Here is a 22,824-nt window from a genome sequence, read left to right as displayed (position 1 = left end):
TGCCTGTAATGGAGCAAGGAAGAGGAAATTCCCTACTCAATCCTCTGCCTATAATATAAACATTATGGATAATGGTGTGGCTATGGATTTTATAATCTAAAATGGCTTGTGTTTCTTCCCTTGCATGGCTACATGCCATATGCCTCATTTGAGTATTATGTAACCTAATTTAACACTATGCTTCATGGAGCTACATACATTTTATCCTCCGTGTTTCAAATGACTAATGGATAAAAAAAAAAAAAATTAGAGACAATGCAAACATGACCCGATACTGGACCTCTAGTGATCGGGTTCCCCAAAGGATGCTGGACCACCTTTCCTATGAGTCTGTCAATGCTGGACTGACTCAGGATGATGGGAGGTGAAGCAGAAACCAGTAAAAAAAAAAAAACATTAATATATTAATCTTTTTTTTCATACACCTTCTGTTGTGCATGATTTGATAGATGTTATTTTATTGATATCGCCAAATGTTATTCCAAATTGCCCAAGAGACAGAAGATCAAGTTAAGGAATGGCACTAAACATGAAAGTATTCTTACGGTTCCATGATGTTAAGGGTTCTTGTTATATTGCATAGGCCACTGAGCTCAGTTTTCCTGATAAGGATTACTTTTACCTACAGCATAGCACCCTTTCATAAATCTTGCCTACTGGAGTTGTGTGACACAAATTGTCACTAGTGGACACAGTCTACTGATGCAAATCATGTTATCACAGGCTTCCCTTTCAAGCCACTTTTTTCCCGAGGCATAGAATAGCTCTTATCCCGTGTTCCTAAGTATGATTTGTAGAGAATATCTGATTGGACTGTACGCACCAACAGTCACTATGCACACAGATGTACAAAATGTGAAATAAAAAATACATTGGTTTTCTGGGTGTGAATAGCCATCAGTTGCTGTTTTTAAAGTTAAAATGTAAGCAAATAATTAGTGGATTTTTCACTCCTTGCCTTGATCTAATTTATGTGATTATAAAACATCTACCAGTTTATATACAATGGGCTGGATTTAATGCTGGAGATAAATCACAAGTAATTGAAAAAAAAAAAGTAAAAAGAAGAGGGATACATTTTTGTTATCTCAATGAAACTGGGGGAATATATATTAAATTTGTTTATTTTTTAAAAACAAATTCTATTGCCGTCTATGGGAAGATTTCTATTCAATTACTTGTGATACTTTTATCTGTGGTGTTGAATCCAACCCAATATCACTTTACAAATATTTCCATAACAGGTTTAAGCTCTAATGAAAGTAAGAAAACAAGATTGTTACTCCACATGGACTTATGATTTGTAATTTTATTGGTGAATCAGGACATTGCAGCCATAAGAAAATGACAATATTTAGACAGTTGAACAAATAAAATGGAGCTATAATTTGCCATTTAAAGTAAAAGTGAATCCTGCTTTCCAATGCAGGGTACCTCTCGCATTCATACCATTAAAAGAAATTGAACACACATGCATATTCATGACACACACGTAAACATCCATAAAGTCTGATGAATCCATCAATCTGTCATAATGAACCATGGTAGATTCAAAATACAATTAGTTTAATTTAGTTTTTGTTCTCCTCTTTTCTAATCCTCATTACGATGTCTTCTGTGTCTTCAATTGACTTAATCCTTGAACTGAGCACTAAAATCTGATTTTGAGATCTGATCTTGCTTTACCTATGAAGGTCTACTGTATGTAGCCAAGCTTGACCATTTGACCCTTGGTTGTGAAGCATAATGTCTGTGTTAATTAAGGAGAGCTAACACGTAGCAGATAAAGGTTTCTATGGAAAGAAAATCGGACAACACAAATCTCTCATATGACTCTTTCTAGATTTTCTGTCTCAGCTGAAATTATGTGAAGCGTGGGGACATCTGTTTGGCCAGATAGAAACATAGAATTTGATGGCAGATAAGAACTATTCGCTCCATCTTGTCTGCCTGTTTTTCCTGCTGTAAAGACTCAAACCTTAATCAGTCTAGTCGCATCAGGACAGCCATATGCCTACTGCATGCACATTTACATTTTGTTTATGTAATATAAAGCATTTAAGAAATTTGAAACTGTGTTCTATTTTTCAGTAAGGGACGCGATTTTGGTTTGCACCGCTCACTTCCTGTTGTGTATTACCGCCAGTTCTTACTCAGGAAGTTGCACGAAATTAAAAGGATACCACTTGATACCTCATATATTTGTTATGCTCTTAAGATACAGTTAATGTAAAATACTTTAACTATAGTGAGATGTGAACTAAAATATTCATATATTAAAAACGGAAAATATATTTTCAAAGGAAGCTCTCTAATTAGGTCTGTGTGTTCTTTTTAGTACGTGTCATTATTAGCAACAAGTTTAGGTAGCTCCACATCACACGGAAGAGAACAGAATTCACAGACTGAAGAATACACTACAAATGATTGCTATATAAACCTTCAACGGTTTATTCATAGCCGACTTCATTAGCTGTGTACGTGTAGAATAAATTTGTAATTCATTAATTTGAATTAGAAACATATCAGCATTAATTGCATAATATATTCTTTTATGGGGTTATTAAGCTGCTAAGTGTATAAAACTCCAAAACCCATAGCGTTTGTCATTTAACTGGATGAAAGAGTCTCCACATAAAGGAACAGGGAAGGCTTGCCATAGTTTCTCTGTTTCAATACCCTGCAGTGTGGAAATGTGTAGTTAGTTGATACGTGCTCAATTTGTTTTGTTCCTTTACAGTAGATAAAAAGTAAAAGGCTGTGTGACAGAGGGGGTTAATTCCTGTTACTGACTGTTAAAGGTCAGAATAATACAGAATCTGAATCTACATTTTCAGTTCTACCACATTCTTCTTATTCTTTTTTTTTTTTTTTTTACAGAAATGTATTATGCACGCAACTGTTAAATTAACTCTCAGAGTGCCAGACTGGTGCAGGTTCTTCAAGGGTTAACCAGTGAACCTAAATGATATTTCTTATCAGTTTTTACTGACAAATCCCTATTGCACTGAAACAATTTTTCGCCTTATTAAAGCGTTTTGTTAACATAAATAAGAATAAAACCTAAGGCAGTAACAAAAAAAAATCTTGATTGTTTTATATATTTTTTATAAATCCATATTAAACATCTGCCACTGAAATATAATATTAAAAAAAAGGGAAAAAAATTAGCTATATTAGCTATATTTTTGTGCTATTTCTGTTAGATACCAGAATTAAACGTATGGGTTAAGTGAGTGTTACACACAATTTTGATAAACTGAGGTGGAATTCAACATTTCTTGCATGAGTGCCTGTATAATGTGGCAATAGCTGTGAGAAAAGAAGAACCCAGCATCTAAGACCAAACACAATGAAAATGCAATGAATCGGAATGCCTCACAGATCATAGCAGAATCAGAATTTCCAGCAAGGAAAATCTTTTCATGGTGAATTAAGTGGTGGAGGAAGAAAAATGGTGATGAAAAAAGAAAAAGGTAGGCACAGATCAGAAACACCAGGCTCAGGGCTCACTGCTAAAGATTTAAGAACCTTAGCTAACGCTGTGCAGAATAGAATGTGGAAAATTGAATTTACTCAACAATTAAGCACTGAATTAATCTACACCTCCACTCAATAGAAACGTATGTGTGTGAGTGAAGGGGAATGGGACAAAGCTGCATAAATCAGCAGAGCTCATTAAAAATAGTGAATGCAGCATGTTTGTTGTCTTATGAGATAGCACGGTTTCTCCTCTAAAATGGTACATTTTTGTAGTTTAATGCCACTTTCTTCCGTGTCGCCATACGATTAATCAACACTTTTATTTTCACTGAGGTTGGGCATCTGCACTCTATTTAGCTTGTTATCTCCAGATTCCCTGATAATTACAATTCCGATTGCCAGTTGACAATAACAGTTAAGGGCTAACATATATAGACAGAGTTCCTTGGAGATGTCTCTCCTATGATCTTATGCATCCCTGATCTCCCACGGGTTCCTGCAGCCTCCCACATGCCTTGCTGGTCTTTTGTTCAATTACAGTTAATGCAATAGTTTGCCATTTTCTTCATCTAATTATATTTTCAAGTGGGATTTGTAGCACATAGAAAAACATCCTTTTTACATGTTGAGGCATCAGGGCTTTGTGCCTGGTATTGTCTGTCCCCTGGGTGCTGTACCATTCTATCTGCAGTGCTCTGAATAAACAAGTCCCCCTTTTCAAGCTGCAGTTGTACAAACTGAAAATTTATGCATTAACTGTTTGGGTTCTTAGCATGTGTTCCCGATTACCCCTTACGGCATACCTCTGGCATGCTGAAGAGTGCATATTTCTTAAAAGCATTTTTTTTCTTTACAGTTCACACATCTTTCTACCAGTCACTGAATCATAAATACAATTGACATTGTTTAGTTTACTTGCGATATCTTTTTTTTTTTTTTTTTTTTCTTTTCAGTGCATTTTTTTTTTCTTGGCACGATATCCAAACATAAATATTGAGATGGCTAAGGCAGGTCAACATTAAAAAAAAATATATATATATAGTGTTTGAACACGGTACTATTTTTAGGGTTTGGGAAGTGCTGAAGTGTGGAAAATGCCACCTGGTCCATCTTCTACAATTGTTCCTCGAAAATCCTTTAAGGGGTTTTCAAACGTGGAACCACTCACCGATGTCTCTTTGACGTAGAAAAAAAGCTTTATTTACATGGTATAATCCCCAGCAAGTTTTATTAAATAAGAGGGTCCTTTTGCCATGTCTGGGAAGAATAAAGCAAGGTAGCAGCAGTAGTCTAGTTCATGCGGAAGAAGAACTATTTCATTATGCATGCAAGTCTGTGTAGGATGACCAACCGAGTCACTTAGATGTTTTTAAAAGCTAGCACTAAAAGCTAATTAAAATCTTTTCTAGTGATAAAAGAAGATTTGGGAGGAGTGTTGCTGTGATTGTTTTCTCTAAGAATTTAATTTACAGCCAATTTTTCCTATCTGAATGATACTTTCAAATTCACCCAGTGATAAGAACTAACATCTGTTTTCTGTTCAATAGTACAAGGGGGCTCTGCATGGGGCTGAGTGTACACAGAACATGTGAAACCATTGTTGGATTCTTCCCTTTTTTCTCCCAATGTCTAACCCATTTGCCACGTACCACCCGGCAAACAGCTGACACACAGGCTATTATACGCCGAGGCCCAATTGTCTCCGAATCTTTGAAGCTCCTCTATGCTTGTCTCCTATGATGTATCAAAAGCTGAGACTATATAAACTGTAGAACCCAAGACCACACTCGCATTTTGCATTTTGCAGAGTAACAGACTGTCATGCCAGAGGGTTTGCTCCAGCTAAATATATAATCAGAATCTAGTAGCAGTTCTTTGCTCCTTTGCCGAAATGTTTCTTTTTTCAATGGTAATTCAGCGTGCAATTACGAGGGATCCACGTAGTTTAGTGAAAGAAACTAATGGAGACCCATTTGGCAGCTTTCCTCTAAATTTGCACATTAAATTGGTTCTTGTTAAATATATGCAACAGAAACATTTAAACAGAGTTTCTCGCTTATTGTGTTTCACTGAATATTATGCTTGTGTTTTTTTTTTTGCAGCCTTCCTGGAGCAGAGACCATGATGATACAGCATCGACACGTTCAGGGGGTACGCCTGGGCCTTCAAGTGGGGGACATACGTCGCATAGTGGGGATAACAGCAGTGAACAAGGTAGGACTCTTGGCTTTAAGTGCATGCTATGCTCTATATTATAAGCCTCTAATAATTCAGCCTGAGGTCAACCATGTGTATTCATAGAAAGGAACCATGGGAGTAGAATTAACCCAATGAGTCTCATATGAAAGCGCTGATTTACTCTGCCTGAATAATATCAGTTTCAATGGTTGTTGATTAAAGGAAGTCAACAGGTAAACTATTACTAATGTTACATATATATTTAATAAACAATAAAAATAATAATATCCGAATTTATTTACATTTCAATTATTTATCAGGACTTTTTATGACTTGGCATAATCTTTGATTCAGCACGGCCCATGTTTTTGTATGTCATGACAATTTTTAATTATAGCCGAGAGTTCCTTAAATTGCTGTGAATTGCTTGGTGTCATCTATGGTCACAAAATTGATTACATGGGGAAAAGAGAACCATCTTCATAAATGTGGTATTGGTAAAATGGTGAAGTTATCTCGCTAGTTGTTTTAAGCGCCAGGAAGCGTATCTGGGTATGAAAGAATATTTAATACAGTTATAATGTTAACATTAGAAATTATATTTTTGGAGCCTTTGTTTTGTTCAGGAAGACTTAATAATTTGATTAAGAAGGGCATGTCGTATGTCTTGCCATATTTATATTGAAAGGTTTAACGAACCACTAATGGTGTGCTCCTATTAAGTTGGTGTTGAAGAACATTTTGGCTTTTTCTGAGCTGCATCTCCTGTAAGGTTTTTCAGAAGTCAGCAGGAGTCAGTGTATGAACAGTAGTTGGCTAAATATTTCAGCCATGAGTTCAGCCTCCTTGGCACTTCAAGGCTTTGCAATCATTAAGTCTGCACGGCATGGGAATCAGTCTGCGCATGGAGCTAACCTTTGGGCCTCAGGGTGGCCTCTGGGAGATTTTCCTTTACAGTCTAAGATGCCTCTTACGCATATTTGCATGCTCTGCTAGTTTAGCTACCCTGCGATCTCAACATTAGCAGATCTTGGGCACTTGTGTTTAGTTTGTGAATGCTTAGTATATTTACAAATATTAAATGTGCAATTGTGTCCCTTTACATGGATTATCACAGGATTATGTGTAAAAAAAAAAAAACTAAACTCTAAAAATACAGTTCAGTAATCTGGTTGGATATATGTCCAGGTTTAAAAGGATGATCACACTCACTGTCAGAAATCCTAAATAAAAAAACAAAACAAAACTAGAAATAGCTATTATTATTTTCAATCAATGTAATTCCTTAATATAGCTCAGCAAACACATACATATATTATCTTCAAAGTTATAATTGACCTCAAACAATTTGTACATTTATTGAAAATAATCACGGATAAAGAATTTGATACACAATTGAAAGTATTTTTTTTTATAAGCTACGAAAAAAGACATAGTAGCGGGTTCTACACACCTCCTTGCTCAAAGGGGGGATACAGTCTGGAAACATTTACTTTCTTTTTAGCATTAACGAAACCAACATGATAGCGATCCATCGTGCCAGATGCTCATAGACCTGCGTGACACTATAGAGTGACTGGCATAGTATTTATTTAATGTTTTTACTGACATAAAGGAAGGTAAGCATTTTAACTAAATAAAAAAAAATAGATGGTCTCAAGAAATATAAGTTAAGTGTCCAGTTCTGTACAAACATGCTTCCCAATTGAACAGATACCATGATTACATGCTCCAGGGAGATGTAAAGGCCAGTCCTCGGGCTACAACACCCATTATTCTTTACTAGATTTTAGGGGTTACGGAGGCGTTGTTTTATTGGGATGTGGATGCCAGGGTGCCAGACCCTTCAATCCAAAAGCAATAACAATGCAATATCATTTTAAATCTAACTAGGTTCCATAAAAAGAACTATGCTATTCTGTGTAATAGTGATAAATATGCATCAATTACTAACATTTTATTACATAGAGTAGTAAATGGGGAGTGTCACTTTCTGTCATTATGCAAAGGGTACCAGTTAATGCAGGGCCACCTGAAAATATTATGCCAAGCGATGACCTGGAATCATTACCTACTTTTATGCTATAAAACGTAGAAGGCCTGCCAGTTTTTTTGTAGCCCTTTTGCACGGTAGTTCCGGATATGTTAATACTTTATATATAATGCTATTATACATTTATATACATGTTGCTTTCCAACATGTGATATGCTGTATACAGTAACATTGTATTAAGCTTATACCGTTTTTCTTTAATGATGCTAGGGGGCATTCCGTATATATGTATCTACAAATATGACACAGTCATTGGGTAAACATATTTAGTTCATGTTTTGAATTCCAGTAGGCAAAGCAAATTCCACATACTATTGAAGGGAGTCTCAAGGTAGCTGTTTGGAGCCTGGGAAGCTAGCACATAGAACTGGACGAAGGGGGTTGGTGAAGGACCACATTATGTTCCACATGACTGAGCGACGATTTATATAGCTGCTCTCTTCCCTTTTTTTTTTTTTTTTTACATCAACATGAAAAGTAATAACTGCAGAGGGCAGGGCAGCTCGCTGTGTGATGGCAAATGTGATAGGTTGAAGAGAGCTTGCTGATTGGACGTCTTAATGAGCCCATTTTGCGCAGAGTTTGGGATGTAGTTCCCCTTGACCTTTGCCCTTTATTGACCAAGCTGACACTTCATTTTTCACATACTTCCAATTATAGTGAAGCTTAACTCTTGCCCTGCCTTCCTTATTCCTTTCTTTTTTTTTTTTTATTATGGACAACTTTAGAATGGTTGAAAGGCCACAGAAACGCTTTAATTTGAAAAACTAGCATTTCAGGTTTAGAATGTAAAATGAAACGGCTGCTAAATTTGCACTTACCAGCCCTACTTGTCGAACAAACAAGTTTGGATTTCTTGAGTTATTTTTATTTGAGAAATGAAAGCTATTTCAATTCATACAAATAGACAATCTTAACCCTATAATTTATTTAAAACATTTTTTTCCCAACCATATAGCAAATAAATTCCGCTATTGCACATCCTCTAGATTATAAACAAGATTGTTGGCGATATATATATATATATATACATATATATATATAACTAATAATCTAATTGACTCTGCTCCAAAAATATTCCAGTCTACTCTATAGAATTGCACACTGCCCTGGCACTTAGTGTCAAAGAGGTGATCATCCCATTTTTGGGTTTAAAGTGTTAAAAGGGGATGTAAAACAAAAGTGCCCTCTGATATTTACATTTAGAAAGAGTGTGTCTCAGATGTGCTTTCACTGTCTGTAGTCCATCAGAGCTGGTGCTTGTTTTAAAGGTCTGGCATTCTGGCATACTAAATAGCGTGACATATTTTTACTATAATATGGAAATGAAAGGATATGCAAAATGGCAGACAGAAGTTCTATCTTTTTTAGTAAGGTGACCTCTGTTACCAAGTAACTGCTTTACTTATGAGCTTATTAAAAACTCAACAAAAAAAATAGCTTTTCATACTTCACAGGCATTGATGTGAAAATGAGCAGTCCTGTGCGTAGTTTTCTTGATCATTTTTAGAACAATTGATTAACTAAAGAGCTGCTGTCATTAGTTGACATTGACTGATAGCAATTTGTCACAAGCTTGGAAGGTCATCCAGATAGCAGAGGCTTTGCCTTGTCTTTGATTGACCTTTACAGATTTTACCGATGCCATTATCATGCGGCTGTTTTAGGCTTAATACCACCCTCATCTGAAAGAGACTGGACATCAGTCAACATGACTACGGACGTATTGTCATGCTGAACGCAATTTAAACCTTGTATAAGAGAAATATTTAAACATGTATGGATATTAAAATGCAGGGGGGGGGGTTTCATAGACCACAAAGAGGTGAGACAACGGGGCATTGTACAAAAATCCAAGCAATTTCTCGTGCATACGCATAAACCTTTTTAATATCTGCCATTTTCATAGAGGAAAAAAGGTAAAAAAAACCTGATTCTGATGAGTCCATTGCATTGGCTATGATCATTAACATAAAATATTGTGCCTACAATTTAAAAAGTCAAAAACTAGTTATTTGGGATTTCAGTTTCTAGAGCAGTATGGAGAGGTTTTCATGATTTCGGATGACATGCTTTGGATGTTTTTTAAGGAAATTAAAACACAGCAAAAGGTGTCAAGTTCTCAGGCAGACTGGGGATCCTGCAAATGGAAGGCCAGATGGTCATCATTATTTGAATTCACTCTGCGTATCTGCTGTTGTTTGTAAGCCGAGTTTAGTTGTTTAGCCGAGTTTAGATGTTGGACGGAGCAAACTTGATGTCCTTCTCTGAAATGTAATTGTTATCACTCAATGGCTTTTGATCTATGCTGATCGGTCAACCCAAAATCATCTGGACTGTGTAGATATGTATTGTGATTGTATGGCGTTATGTGAAAATTCTGTTTCCTCTTTTGAAAGGAAGAGATATAACATTGGCGTCTTTTCTTCTAAGTTCCATTGCTGTTTGATTTATAACCCATGTGACTCTAAATGCAAGGGGTGATGTACTTCTAACTGAGAATTATTAACTATACAATGACGAGGATATGGTCTCAAAACTAGGAACTAAATAAATTACAGAACAAGATAAGCCCAAGAGCATGAGAAAAAAAGTAAAGCTTTTTTTTATCATTTTCTCCAGAAACGTTGAGTTGAAGAGTTGATGCATATATATATATATATGATATATATATATATAAATTACTGTGGGTTGGAGGAGGTATATATGAAGATTTCCGGTTTTCAAAGCTAAACTTAAACCATATACCATTTATATTCACATATATATCCTGTTATTTGATTATACTATTATTTGGATATCTTTGTTCTAAAATATAATGTTCTGTCTAATAGTAGGGCCAATGCCATTGTAGCTAATTTCTATTTGTTTCTTTTTCTTTTATCGCATATATGTTTTCTATATAGTGCGTTAAATTTGTCAGTTATTTCTGAAAAGTGGCGTCTTTTGATTAAAAATTAAATAAGTGTAAGTGAGTGAATATGGCTGATCTCCTGAACATCTTAGCCCTTGTTATTTATATAGTATATGTGTTTGTATCATTATCATTTATTTGCATGTCATTATGTGCTGAATCTGAACTCCATCTGCCCTTATTAAATCTTCCTTATATGTAGAACTGCGTTGAGCTTAATAGTATTGCCAATTTTAATGTTAGTTTTCACCCTCCCCCTTAGCGATACGAGATCTGCTGGTGCTCTATAAATAAATTGTAATGTAAAAGTGTAATTACACAATTTTATACACTATATATAGTTAAAAATCTAACTAAAATATTTTGTCATCTCTATGGTCTTTGGGTAACTTGATTTCGTTTTTTAATATAATTTCCATAGGTTATAATTAAGTAAACTGCACTTAATTAGTAGAAATAAAAATCTGTACTTTAATATTTTTTTCTTAATGTGGCTTCTAGGTTTTTAATGAGGTCTCATGGTTTTTAACCAACCAAAGCTTTTTTTTGTAATGATTTAAAGCAAAACTTGGTTCAAAAGTCCCTTTTTTTCTCACTTCCTTTGACAGACATCTGGGGTTGACAAGCGGTTTTAGCGTAGATTTTCTCACCTTCATTTCTATGGCGCTGGGAATGGTTTGGAAGCATTCATTCAAAATTGACAGGCGATTGCTTCCATAAACGAATGCACATCCAAGAGGATTGTTTGATTACCATGCAATTGCATCCCCTTCTGTGATAACAAGTCACCTGTTCCCAGAGAGCAGTTGACAGTCCTTACGTTTATTGCCCAATTGAATGTCAGTAGCAATTGCAGCTAAAGATAAACAAAACTGCAAGTACTTATTGACCTTGACTTCTCCCTACATGATATTGTACTTGATGGTTCTATTACTGTTAAGCTGATAAGAGTTATAAACAGTAGTTTAAGGAAAATGTTTTTATTCCCAGAGGAAAATACCATATTGCTGTGGGAAATGGCAACTGTCTGACGCCCTTTGCCAAATTTGCTTACTTCACCTTCCTTTCCGCTGTGGGAAAACGAAAAGAAAGTGTCCATTTATTGCCACTAATGTCATATGTATGTGTACGTAAACAAGGGGCTCGTCTAATCTACAGTTTGCATAGCTAGTAGAATTTGGATACCAAAGACGGAAATTTTAAGCATTTTGCTTGTGAGTGCACTGAATAGGACACACGCTGCATTTCGGTTCAAAATTAAAAAGCCTAACCTAAGACCTGTGAGAGAAATTAAAGGATGCTTGGGATGCAGTAGCGTATTGTGGCCTAGGCCAATTAGGCCCTGGGCGGCATGTCCGGAGGGGAGCGGCAGTCTCCCAGTCGCAAATGTATAATAAGAGAATGTATAATATTGCAATATCACTTTAACTATTTTTCTACCTTTGTGTGATCCATTATGAAAAGAAAGCATGCAGACATCAAAAATGCAATGCACACAAGTGATCAAATTAGACAACACGCGTGAGCATCACAGGAACATAGCACGTTGAGTTGCTTTGGTGCCGTATTTAACAGTCCTTACTTAGTAGCAAGTTGCTAATTAACCTTTAATGTTCAGGTTTTTAGAAATAACAAAACCCCAAAAATTATAATAATAATAATAATAATAAATAAGACTCAAGCCTACAAAATAACATAAGGCATCGCTTCTGCTGTTCAGTTTGTTTGAGTGCTATTGTATAATATACTGTTTTCATCTGCTATTTAATTACCCATAAGTAACAGCAGGAAGAAAACCATTATCACCTTTCACGTTCTTAACCCATTACTTTGTGTTCCTGTGCGTACAACTGCTACGTTTAGTGGGATTAAACATTCTAGAATGTTAACAAAGTAGGAAATGAGCAAGTACACTGGTATGATAAATCTTGTAAATTCAGAATATGGCTTTCTAGTCTATTTTTTGGTATCCTAACAGTTTGGGATAAAAGAGGGGTTTAAAATTTAATTGGCTGACCACAGAAGTGGTATTCCTCCAGTGTGGGCTTTTAAGCATTATACACACAGCCTCTATTAACACCAGACTAATGAATTGTTAATTTGGACAGCAGTCGCTACTGCATAAACTGCATTGTGTTAGCGTGTCTTTGTGGACGTTGTAAAGTTTCTTGTATATTTATGAAGTCGAGAAGTCTGCTGTATTTTTCCTATCATTTATTAACTATTAAGTCACCACCAAATGGCAGTAATTAGTAGGCACCTAAGAAGTGCAAGGTAAACAGCATGTGATGAATTGTGTTGGTAAGTTAGTGTTAAGTGTTGTTGGATTGTTGTGACTTTTCATTAGTTCCTCTCTAATTTACAGGATGGCCGAACTGAATAAACAACCTTGTAAGGCAGAAAATACCATACATTGTGTTGTTGCTTGTTCATAAAGGCTTGGTTAACTTGTTTTATGGGAGAAAAAGACTCCTTCATTCTGAACATGATGTCAACATTTTCCTATTGCATCAGAATTTGCACAGTACACAGAAAATATATTGTTTAGCTTTCCCACACTTGGCATAGTTTTGTCATAGGTTCCACAACATGTATATATATATATATATATATATATATATATATATATATATATATATATATATATATATATACTTATATACTATCATTTCTTAATAAGAACTAACCCATATCTTGCTTATTTTATAAAGAAATACCCTCTATTTACATATAAACACAATCATGTAATAATAATGTTTTTATTTAAAACATGTTTCCATAACATAAAATCCCCACTAATATGAATATGGAAATTATTGTTTTTTGTTAAATAAATTATTTTCTTTAACCATGAGGTCCTGTAAATTGCCCTTTTATACAATGTCCTTTGACCAGGGGCCACAACGTACCCATAATGATGGTGCTTGATGTTAACACCTAACATCCAATATTTTTGTGTCCCTAGGTATATGCAACCAACTACCAGGTAATTGTATGCTGTATTAAAACCATGAGTTGGAGGACAAAATTTGATTTCTATGAAATCAATAATTTGGACAGATATTTAGACACTAAAACAAGAAAGTATCATTTGAGAGCATAAAGTTTGAGTGGAAATGTGCTTCTTGGGTCCTTCAGTATTCAGCCTATAATACTCTTAGCACAGTAAAAAAGGAAGCCTGTCAAGAATTATTCTTTTATTATTAACATTACAACCAGAGTCATGTGGAGAGCGGCAAAGATGTTGAACTAATTTTAGCTTACAAGAAGATGAAGATAACTTCCCACTATGGTTATGCCATATGCTATCCTGGTGATAGTATTCAAGTGTAAAATATTCAACAGAGACACATTGTTTGAGCAGCTAAGAGCTGGAGAAGGAAATTTCTGCACAGTAAGATTATATAAAATAATATAGTTGCAGAAGTCTTAAGTAACATCAAATTAAATTAACTGGACATATTTTGACCTTGATGCTTTTTATGAGAGCTAACATAATTTGTTTTGCTACATATTTGATTAAATTAAATTTCATTTCTCACATGCATAAAGGAAAATCAATTTTTACAAGAATTGATTATTTTCCTAGAAAAAAAATATGTTTTTTTAATGTTTAAATCGGTATTAACGGCACACATTGTATGAGATAGTTGAGTAATAAAGATCAACTGGGTTGAATAGCATTCCAAAAGCTTCTTTAAGCAGGCAGATCCATTATGCTTCCATATTTAGAGAACTCAGCTTCTATGGTTTCAGTTAAGAGTCTTTGACCTATTTATTTGTCACCGAGACCACTTCACAGAGAGGGAGTTGTTAGTTCTTGCTAAACTGAGAAAAACCTTGTGTGGACAGAAAAGTATATTTGCAGATGAAACACTCTGTGTTGGAGACCCATTGGAAGCTTTTGTGTTCACAACTGCTGAAATGATTGACCCGTGAGCGACCTTGGTCAAACAAACCAGACAAGTGAAGAGCCTCCTTTTTGACATAGATACCTGGTTTTGGGGGAGGAAGGTAAAACAAAACAGGAAAAAGAAGAAAGATGGGGGAAAAGTGAAGAACAGATAATGATGGCAGTATTGACCCAGAAACATGAGGTTAAAGGACTCATCACAATGAGAATAAGACACAACATTCAGTAAAGTTATTTTGTGGTTTTAGGGGTTTTTGAGATCTTTGTTCTTGGATAGGAACATGAAAAGGTGTTCTTACAATGGTGAGGACGCGACAAGTATACCTTTTAAAGTGTAAGGCGATCTTAGTTACATCTTAACAATATGGACAAATACACCGTTTCCATGATGAAATGCGTGATACTTGCTACAGTGAAAGACGTGGCAACAAGAGATGGCAAGATTGCTTATCCCCCACTCTTTGTTTTTGTAGGGTTTGCACAGGAACAAATACCCAAGTAAATACGAGCAGACTAACTTTGCTGGTCCATATCATGGCAGCACACATGCTCACAAGTCAGCTTTGGCAGGAAGTGTCGAAGGTCTGTTTCGTACCATTTCCATTGCATCTTTATCTCTCCTGCGCATTGTTTGTTGCTGAGTACTTTAAACCTCAACTTCCCAACTAAAAGCTTCCTGTAGGCAGCTTTTAAATTTAGGTCTTTCGAAAAAAAAATTGCTGCTGCTTATTAACTATTTTTTTGCTTGGAAGGGCAATTTGACCAAAGGCGTAAAGCTTCTCCTGAAATAAACGTTGAGGAGCATTTCTCCCAGACTTTCTATGTATTTGTATTACTTATATATTAAGGGCTGGTAAATATTCCAGACAATGATAGTTGTCATAGCTCTCTCTGCCTACCTTTCTATATAGAGAGGTACGCAGAGGGAGCGGTGAAAAATGAATTAAACTTTGCTAGTAAAAGAATTATTAGAGGTAAACAAGTATCAGATCCCAACTATAAAACTATCATTATGTATTTAGTTTTTTTGGTTTACAACTGAATAAAGTAACATAGGTGCAAAAAGTTCAAACATATTAATATTTAAACACTAAAAATAATTTAGCAGCATTTAATTACTGGAATTATTTATTATTTATTGTTTTATATAGCACCATCACATTACGCAGCTATGTAGTACTAGATAATATAAGCACCTGCCTGTTGCTTTATGCAGAATTGTGTATTGTATTATAAAGTACCTCCGTTTGCAGGAATCTTTAAGGAGCAAGATACAGGACTTTTGTATGGGAGGCTTGATGTATACTTTCTCATCATTATTCTAATTTTATGAATAGCACGCTAATATCCCCCAATCCAAGTTATATATATCTATATGCAAGCATATTAATGAGAACTGAATAATTCCCAAACTTGTACATTCAGCAGACATCTGGTCCATGAACCATTGCACTCTCTGAATCATAGAACGTTTTGTGTACCCTACTACTGCTTCTGATGAATTACAAAATCTTCTTCAGTGAAAGATCATTTTGGAAAATTCACAAACATATATGTAAATGTTTCCATATGTCGCTTGAACTTAATGTGTGAAATTTCATGTGCTTACTTTTAATATGCCGGGGGAAGCAATTTTCCTTTGCACTTCTCTCTTTCCTGCTGTGTCTTGCACAGCAGAGGACAGGCTCCTGCAGAGGAAGATAGGGGTGTAAAAGGAAATTGCTTCCCCCAGCCTGCGGAAAACTGTACACGTCATTTTAGAGCTATTAATATCTCATCTCGGTATTTCATATATTTGTTTTATAGGGGGAAATGTGTATCTTTTCTCTTTACATATACACCAGCCTGTTTCCAGCTTGCTGTTCTGGAAAACAAATGCCTCTAGCATGACTGTACTGGTCAGCTTGGGTAAGCTGAATGCATCATAGTTGCTCTTCTGTACTCCCAGGTACAAATAGCTTTGATTTGCAAGCCAGGCAACCAGTGTTTTTAAATCTATGGAATGCAAATGAAGTAAAACGTGCTTCAAGTATTAAGGTTTAAGTAATTCCTCAGCCAATTTTCATTTTAATTTTGTGTTTCATAGTTCCATAAGCCAATGGTAAATGAGCCATAGCAAGTACTACCATTAAATAATGAAATTAGTCAAAGGAACAATCCAGCCCTATTTTAAATGCATACTGGTGTACATTTTGCATGGACTCCAAATCATTTTACTGAATTCAAATTGGTGCAGCCATTCTTTAGTTAACAGAGTTAGAAACATCTGCCATTTCCTCCTCCCCTGGCTGCTTCTACTGGAAGCAGGAAGAGTACTCGAGTATGCTTTCTGCATTAAACAAATAAATTGTAATAAAATAATTGGTATTTTCTGAAAGGATGTTAGTAGTAAAAAAAGCAAATAGAGTCCTAAAATAACCAGTGTAGGAGAAAATGTTATATTTTTTTTGCTCCAAAGCAGAAATTAATATAGTTTGCCAATATTTAAAAAAATATTAACATAAAATTTGTTTACATTAATATAAGACTACTAAGTCTCATTGTATGTGTTCTCAGGGCTGGTTTAGTACACCAACTACTTCTTGGTACAAAGATAGAGTAAAAATTGTGGATGTAGATTGTTAAAAATTAACTCCCTGTTCACTGTAAGGTATACACCATTGAAGTGCTTATGAAAGGACTCTTTATTAGAAACATGCATGTTTGATAGAAGCAATAAGCGCTTTAAGTAGTTCTTCTATAATTATTTTTTCAAATGTTTCCAGTGCTGTTCCGCTGTCTTCAGATGGTTAAATATGAATGTGGCAGAAGTTTATCCGGGTAGGATTAGGGCATTATACAGATTTCTTGTTGTTTCTGATGTCATATTTAGGTATTTTAGCAGACCAGGTAGAATACTGGTGAAGTATAAAATATAGTCAGAACCTCACTATATAATTGTTTTTTTTCTTAATACACTTTAATTACCAAAAATTTAGAGAAATAAATTAAAACAGAAAGACAATTTTTGGTCAATACACCATTAAGCTTTACTCTTTCACCCCCTACTTGGTAATAACGCATGACATCTTCATATTTCCTATTGGATCTGCAGAACGGAAGACTTCTATCTATGTATATAACTATATATATATATATATTGACCCGTAATGTATGCATTGGCCCGGTGTATTTAAATAATATCCTCATTAAACTTTCAAACAAAAGGGCTAATTGACTCCTTCTTAAAACGCAAGTTGATGATTAGCATTTACCATCACAAGTAAGCCTTATGCGACCCTACATTGTTTAAGAGAAAGTGGGTTGCTTCAGTATTATTGTAATGATGTCAGATCTCTTTGGTCTTACTCATTTAAATATGTATAGTTCAAAGAAAAAAAAATAGTTAAAAGGCTGGTCATTTTCTTTTTTTCTTGCAAGACCAAGGATCTGTTTCCTTTAATTAAAATAGCTCGGCATCTGCTGGCCTGAAAGCCTTCTTTATAAGGAAAACATTTTTGTAAACAGGTAGAGACCTATGTGACCCATTGTGTTAAGTTTACTCAATCTAGAATCAACATTGGAGAGGAAGGGAATTTTGTTGGAGATACTGCTAGGCTGAGGAGGGAGAACCCAATCACTGCAAATACACAGGCTGTTTTCTTAACCATTGTTCCTTATCAGCAGCTGATTAAATGTTAAATGTGGAAGAGACATAAAAAAAAACCTCGAAGCCCGATGTGCTTCCCTTCCACCAGTGTTTCCATTTTGAAACGGGTTGCGTTATATTCTTATTCTCATCAAATGGCCAGCAATAGGGCCTACGTTCTGTTTTGCAAAGGATTTGCTTCCGTGTGATAATTGGTGCAAAAAAGTAATAACGTGAAAGTTCTTGTTGTACTTAATTTAATCATGTGTAATTATATGGGTGCACAGTGCAACAAAAACAGCGTGTCTGACACCCTCAGGGATCCATATAAATTTTACATGTTAAAACTGATACACTCCAAGAAAAACAAACTGCGACTGAATTATCGTCTTTACGGTTTCTTAGAAAACAACTCATCGTCTCTTCTAAAAAAAAACAACAATAAAAATATTCAAGTAAAATTGGTGAACACTGAGGCCGTACTGGTTTCACTTTAAGTATTTAGTATACCAGTGTTACATGAAATATCCATGATACCTTTTGATACATTAGTTTGGAATTTTGAATGTCTGATAAGGATAGCCATGCATTATGGACACACTGGTTCTGGAAATATGAGTTAATCTCAGTCTGGCAGAAAAAAGTGATCTGTAGATTTTCCAACTTCTGCCCATGATACTGTCTCTAACCTTTTGAGGCATGCGCACCATCCCTGTAGCTGTCGGCTCCAAGCGCTACCCCTTCTCATTCTCATAAAATGGGCCGATTGGTTCTTATCTGGTTCTCAGATGTTTTTTTGGAGTTTGAGGAATTTCTGGCTGACCAGTACCAGGTAAAAACGTCCAGTGAACAGATCCGTGGCAAGTTTGAGAACTCACACTACTGCCCCATCCGAAACTCCTGTGTTTTTCTATATACCATAAAGATAAAACCTTTTCTATATATATATTCATTAGCGAATTACAAATTGGCAGTCCTGTATATGATTTTGCCTTCAAAAGAATCAAAAAGTTACAGTTGAATAAACATTTTAATAAAATTTGATCCTTGCTTCCATCAAGGTAAATAAAAAAACTGCATCATCATAGACATTGAAGTATCCATAATATAAATCAATCATAAACATAATGGATGTAAAGTATGCCATTCGAGAGAGAAAACAATCCATTGGCAATGGAGGAATAATTGATCAGCCGGGGTCATGGCTTAGATTTTGGAGGTGTGTGGAGATAGCATGAAAGCACTTGCTAATTACCTAGGTAGCCTTTAATAAATATGCTTTTTTTACATCCCTGACTGAACACAGATGAGATAATAAAAGGCCCGGTGAAACAGAATGCTTACCCGATGACAGCCTATAAACCCACTACAGTATTGTGAATTTGAATTATAAGTAGAGCCTCTATGATGCCCCTCTAGAACCTCGATCTTCAGTCTTTAAGGGCCATAAAAATGTGTATTTTCAGGATAACACAAGGCATAACTATCTGTTTGCGCAGACATTAGAGAAATCCACAAAACTTTACAGAATTGAAGACGTCAGTACCTAAATATTTTTTTAATTTGCAGACAGTTGTGATGAGCTATTTTTTTCTACACATTTCTATATTTATTATTCTGTTTATTGATTTTACCTATAGTCCTACCTATAGTCCTGAAGTTTAAAACATTCCCGGGGGCTAGTAAATTGGGGCCTACCAATGTCCCTGATATTTGGCCCTTTTTATAGAAGAATTTTACAAAAAAAAAAATCCACGCATGGTATTCATTTAGAACAAACAATAATTCAAGTCCTTGTATAAAATATTTACCTCAACCAATGTGTAAAATATAGACTGTTTTCTTAATGACCAATTGGAATTTTATAAGACAAATGCGTACATTGTAAACAGTTCCTTTAAAACATAATGAAGGTTTATATATTAATGCTACTATTGGCAAGTGATAAAGCCGCTGCAGTAATTGTAATGGTTGTATGATTTTATGAAAGAAAATTACTGCTCATAAATTTTGCTTACAACAATTTAAGCTGGGATACCGGCCAATGTATAAATAAACAAATAAAAGTTCCCACTCAACTCGGAACTTTTGTTTTGTTGTGTTTTTATATATTTTATATAAAAATTGTGAAGAAAAAGTACAATATTATATCCGTATATATAGAAGTATACTTCACTCCTATTGCTGAGGTGTGTTAATCCCAGTTATTTGCTCACTTTTTGGCAATGCTGTGATGTCATTAATTTTAATATAAAGTAAGGTCATGTGTAGAAACTATTTTTACATACAGTCAATTATAAATTATTTTTATTTTATATTTTTTATATATTTTTTTTATTTTTATTTTGTCAAACTTTTTTTCAGATTTTTTTGAATAATTTTTTATTTTTTTTTGTTCATTGTTATTGTTATCGTGTTTTTTGCTAGCCTTAGTTCAGTCCATTATGTTTTGCAGTGTCCATTAAACCAAGGTTTATGTAGTCATATGTGCTTTATTGAGCCTCTGCAGCTGTGCGTGGTCCAAGCCATGCCCCCCCCCCACGGTGGGCCCCTTTTTGATGGTGAAAATGACTGTGTACCACTTAACTCTTTAACACATTTCACTTTACTGGTTTTAAGCTCCTTTTACAATGTCTTATAAAAATGCCCTCAGCATGTTAATAGTCCTCTAAGGGATTGCTCCTGCATGGCACTTTCATTCCAAGTATTAAACCCTCTACTTATCCTGTCTTCTTAAACTCTTGACTTTGCTGCGTTTATCTTTTTCAACTTTAGCATATGGATTGTGTTCCGAATATTTATTATATTAGGCCATGCATGAATCAAACAGAGACCGTTAATGATAAAAAGGACACATTCTGGGTGTTTATACCAAAAAGGGCTTTTTAAAAGAAAATCAACTGCGTACCCTTCCCCCGCATGTCTTAACAAACACAAACATACATGTATACTTCAAAAACCACACATATACACATGCACGCATAAAAAGAACACACAAAATAAACCAGTTGTATAGGAATGATTAAACACACACACACATTTAAAAATGTACAAAAAAAAATCTCCCATAAACAAGAACATACACAATGGAACAGTTTTATGTAGTGATGACAAGACATGCACAAAATGAAGGATCTTATGCACCGGGAATAAAGCAGAGTGATAATTCTAGAGCACGTTTGTAATTGCGGTTTCAGAATAAAGATAAGTTGTCGAATTTATGAGAGGCAAAGACATTCCTGTACTATACACTGTGTACCAAATCAAGCCTTGTTGCATAGAAACCACTTGGATAATCTTGTTAGCATACATATCTCATTCTTTCCACCGATAAGGAAAATACTGGAAAAAATTGTCATGACCTGGAAATTTTTATTTGTAAAGGTTTGTTGCCCCCTCCCTTCCCTCTTCAGTAAATGCCATTAGACTGTGGGAAGGAAGGTTGGAGGAGGAGGGGGTAGCTTTGACCTGCATGTGTGAGACCCCTGCTGACATGGCCAGTTTGACCCATTGAATGGTTTGAATACTATAAATGCTGCTTTATCCTTTCTTGAAAGGAACAAGATAGCATGTCCTAAATGCCTGGGTGTGCTTAAATAGGCAACTATGGGACGTTTGATTTGAGCGTGTTTGAAATCTGAGCCCCCTGACAGCAAGGGAGGGTTCCATAGGTCACCTGCCTTACTCCGTAGGGATAGACCAGGGTCCCTAAAGGAATTGCCCATACAGAAATTGTAGTACGGATTCCTATCTTCTTGCACGGGATCGAGGCTTCTAAAATTTAGTAAAAGGGAATCTCAAATATTAGTTGAAAGAGCAAACGGCCGTGTCTGACAGATTGACACACCGAGCAAGGGTTTCATAAGGTGGGAGCAGAAGTAGGGAGCTCTACTTGTGCTCATTATGAGCTTGGTGTTCTTTTTTAAACAGTGTCTCGTTGCTGTGCAGAATGCTTGTGCTCCAAGCGGTTTGACAGGCAATGAGTCTGCTTCAGTGATCCTAAATTCTTTTAGACTAATTTGTGAAAGCAGAAAAACAGCTAGCACCTTTTGGAGGCAACGTTCAAAAACCGAAAAAAATCAGGTATTGCCAATTAAAGTGTTATTTCAAACAATCAAATATCAAGTCAAATTACTTTTAACTTCTCTGATAATGTCATGCAGTGCCTAAAGTGAAAGACACAGAGAGCTTCTATACAGATGAGATCTGAGTACACCGCACTCATTGAGGGCTCAGACAAAGGTACAGCCAGGCACGTCTGTGCATTGTAATGTTGCATATGTGCAAGCAGAATGCAGGAAAAAAAAAAGCCCAGAATAGCCACAGGCCATTTTTAAGAGCCTCTGGCCTCTCAGTCACTGGCCTACTAGTTAATTGCCACACGGACTTCATGACACATGGGCAGATAACATGACATTTTCAGTTTCTGTCACTAGCAAACGCCACAACGTGGCTTACACTAGTTGCTAAGAAGCTGTCAGAAACCATTAGCGGTTGGCCAAACTTGCCCTATGGCATTTCCTCATGGCATCAGCAAAACAAGCAGAAATCACCCAGTGGAGCCTACTTCTATACTAATGAGGCTGTAAGCCTGTTTATGGACTGGAATCATTCTTATGATTATTTCCACCTTTTCAGTTTGCCTTCATAATTTG

The 22,824-nt window shown here is 35.5% G+C and overlaps 1 protein-coding gene across 4 annotated transcripts in view; it reads left to right on the top strand.

Moving 5' to 3' along the window:
• The window catches only part of MEIS1 (Meis homeobox 1), an 85,489-nt gene that overhangs the window by 20,054 nt on the left and 42,611 nt on the right, over positions 1–22,824 (top strand). For all 4 annotated transcript variants that reach the window (XM_053460603.1, XM_053460604.1, XM_053460605.1 and 1 more), the window contains exon 7: positions 5,586–5,697. In XM_053460603.1, coding sequence (XP_053316578.1) covers positions 5,586–5,697 — 112 coding nt within the window. The remainder of the gene's footprint in view (positions 1–5,585; positions 5,698–22,824) is intronic.

The sequence above is a fragment of the Spea bombifrons genome, chromosome 3 (genome assembly GCF_027358695.1).
Source record: "Spea bombifrons isolate aSpeBom1 chromosome 3, aSpeBom1.2.pri, whole genome shotgun sequence".
Taxonomy (NCBI): domain Eukaryota; kingdom Metazoa; phylum Chordata; class Amphibia; order Anura; family Pelobatidae; genus Spea; species Spea bombifrons.
Note: the sequence above shows the minus strand (reverse complement) of the source record. Positions and strands in the feature narration are given on the sequence as shown.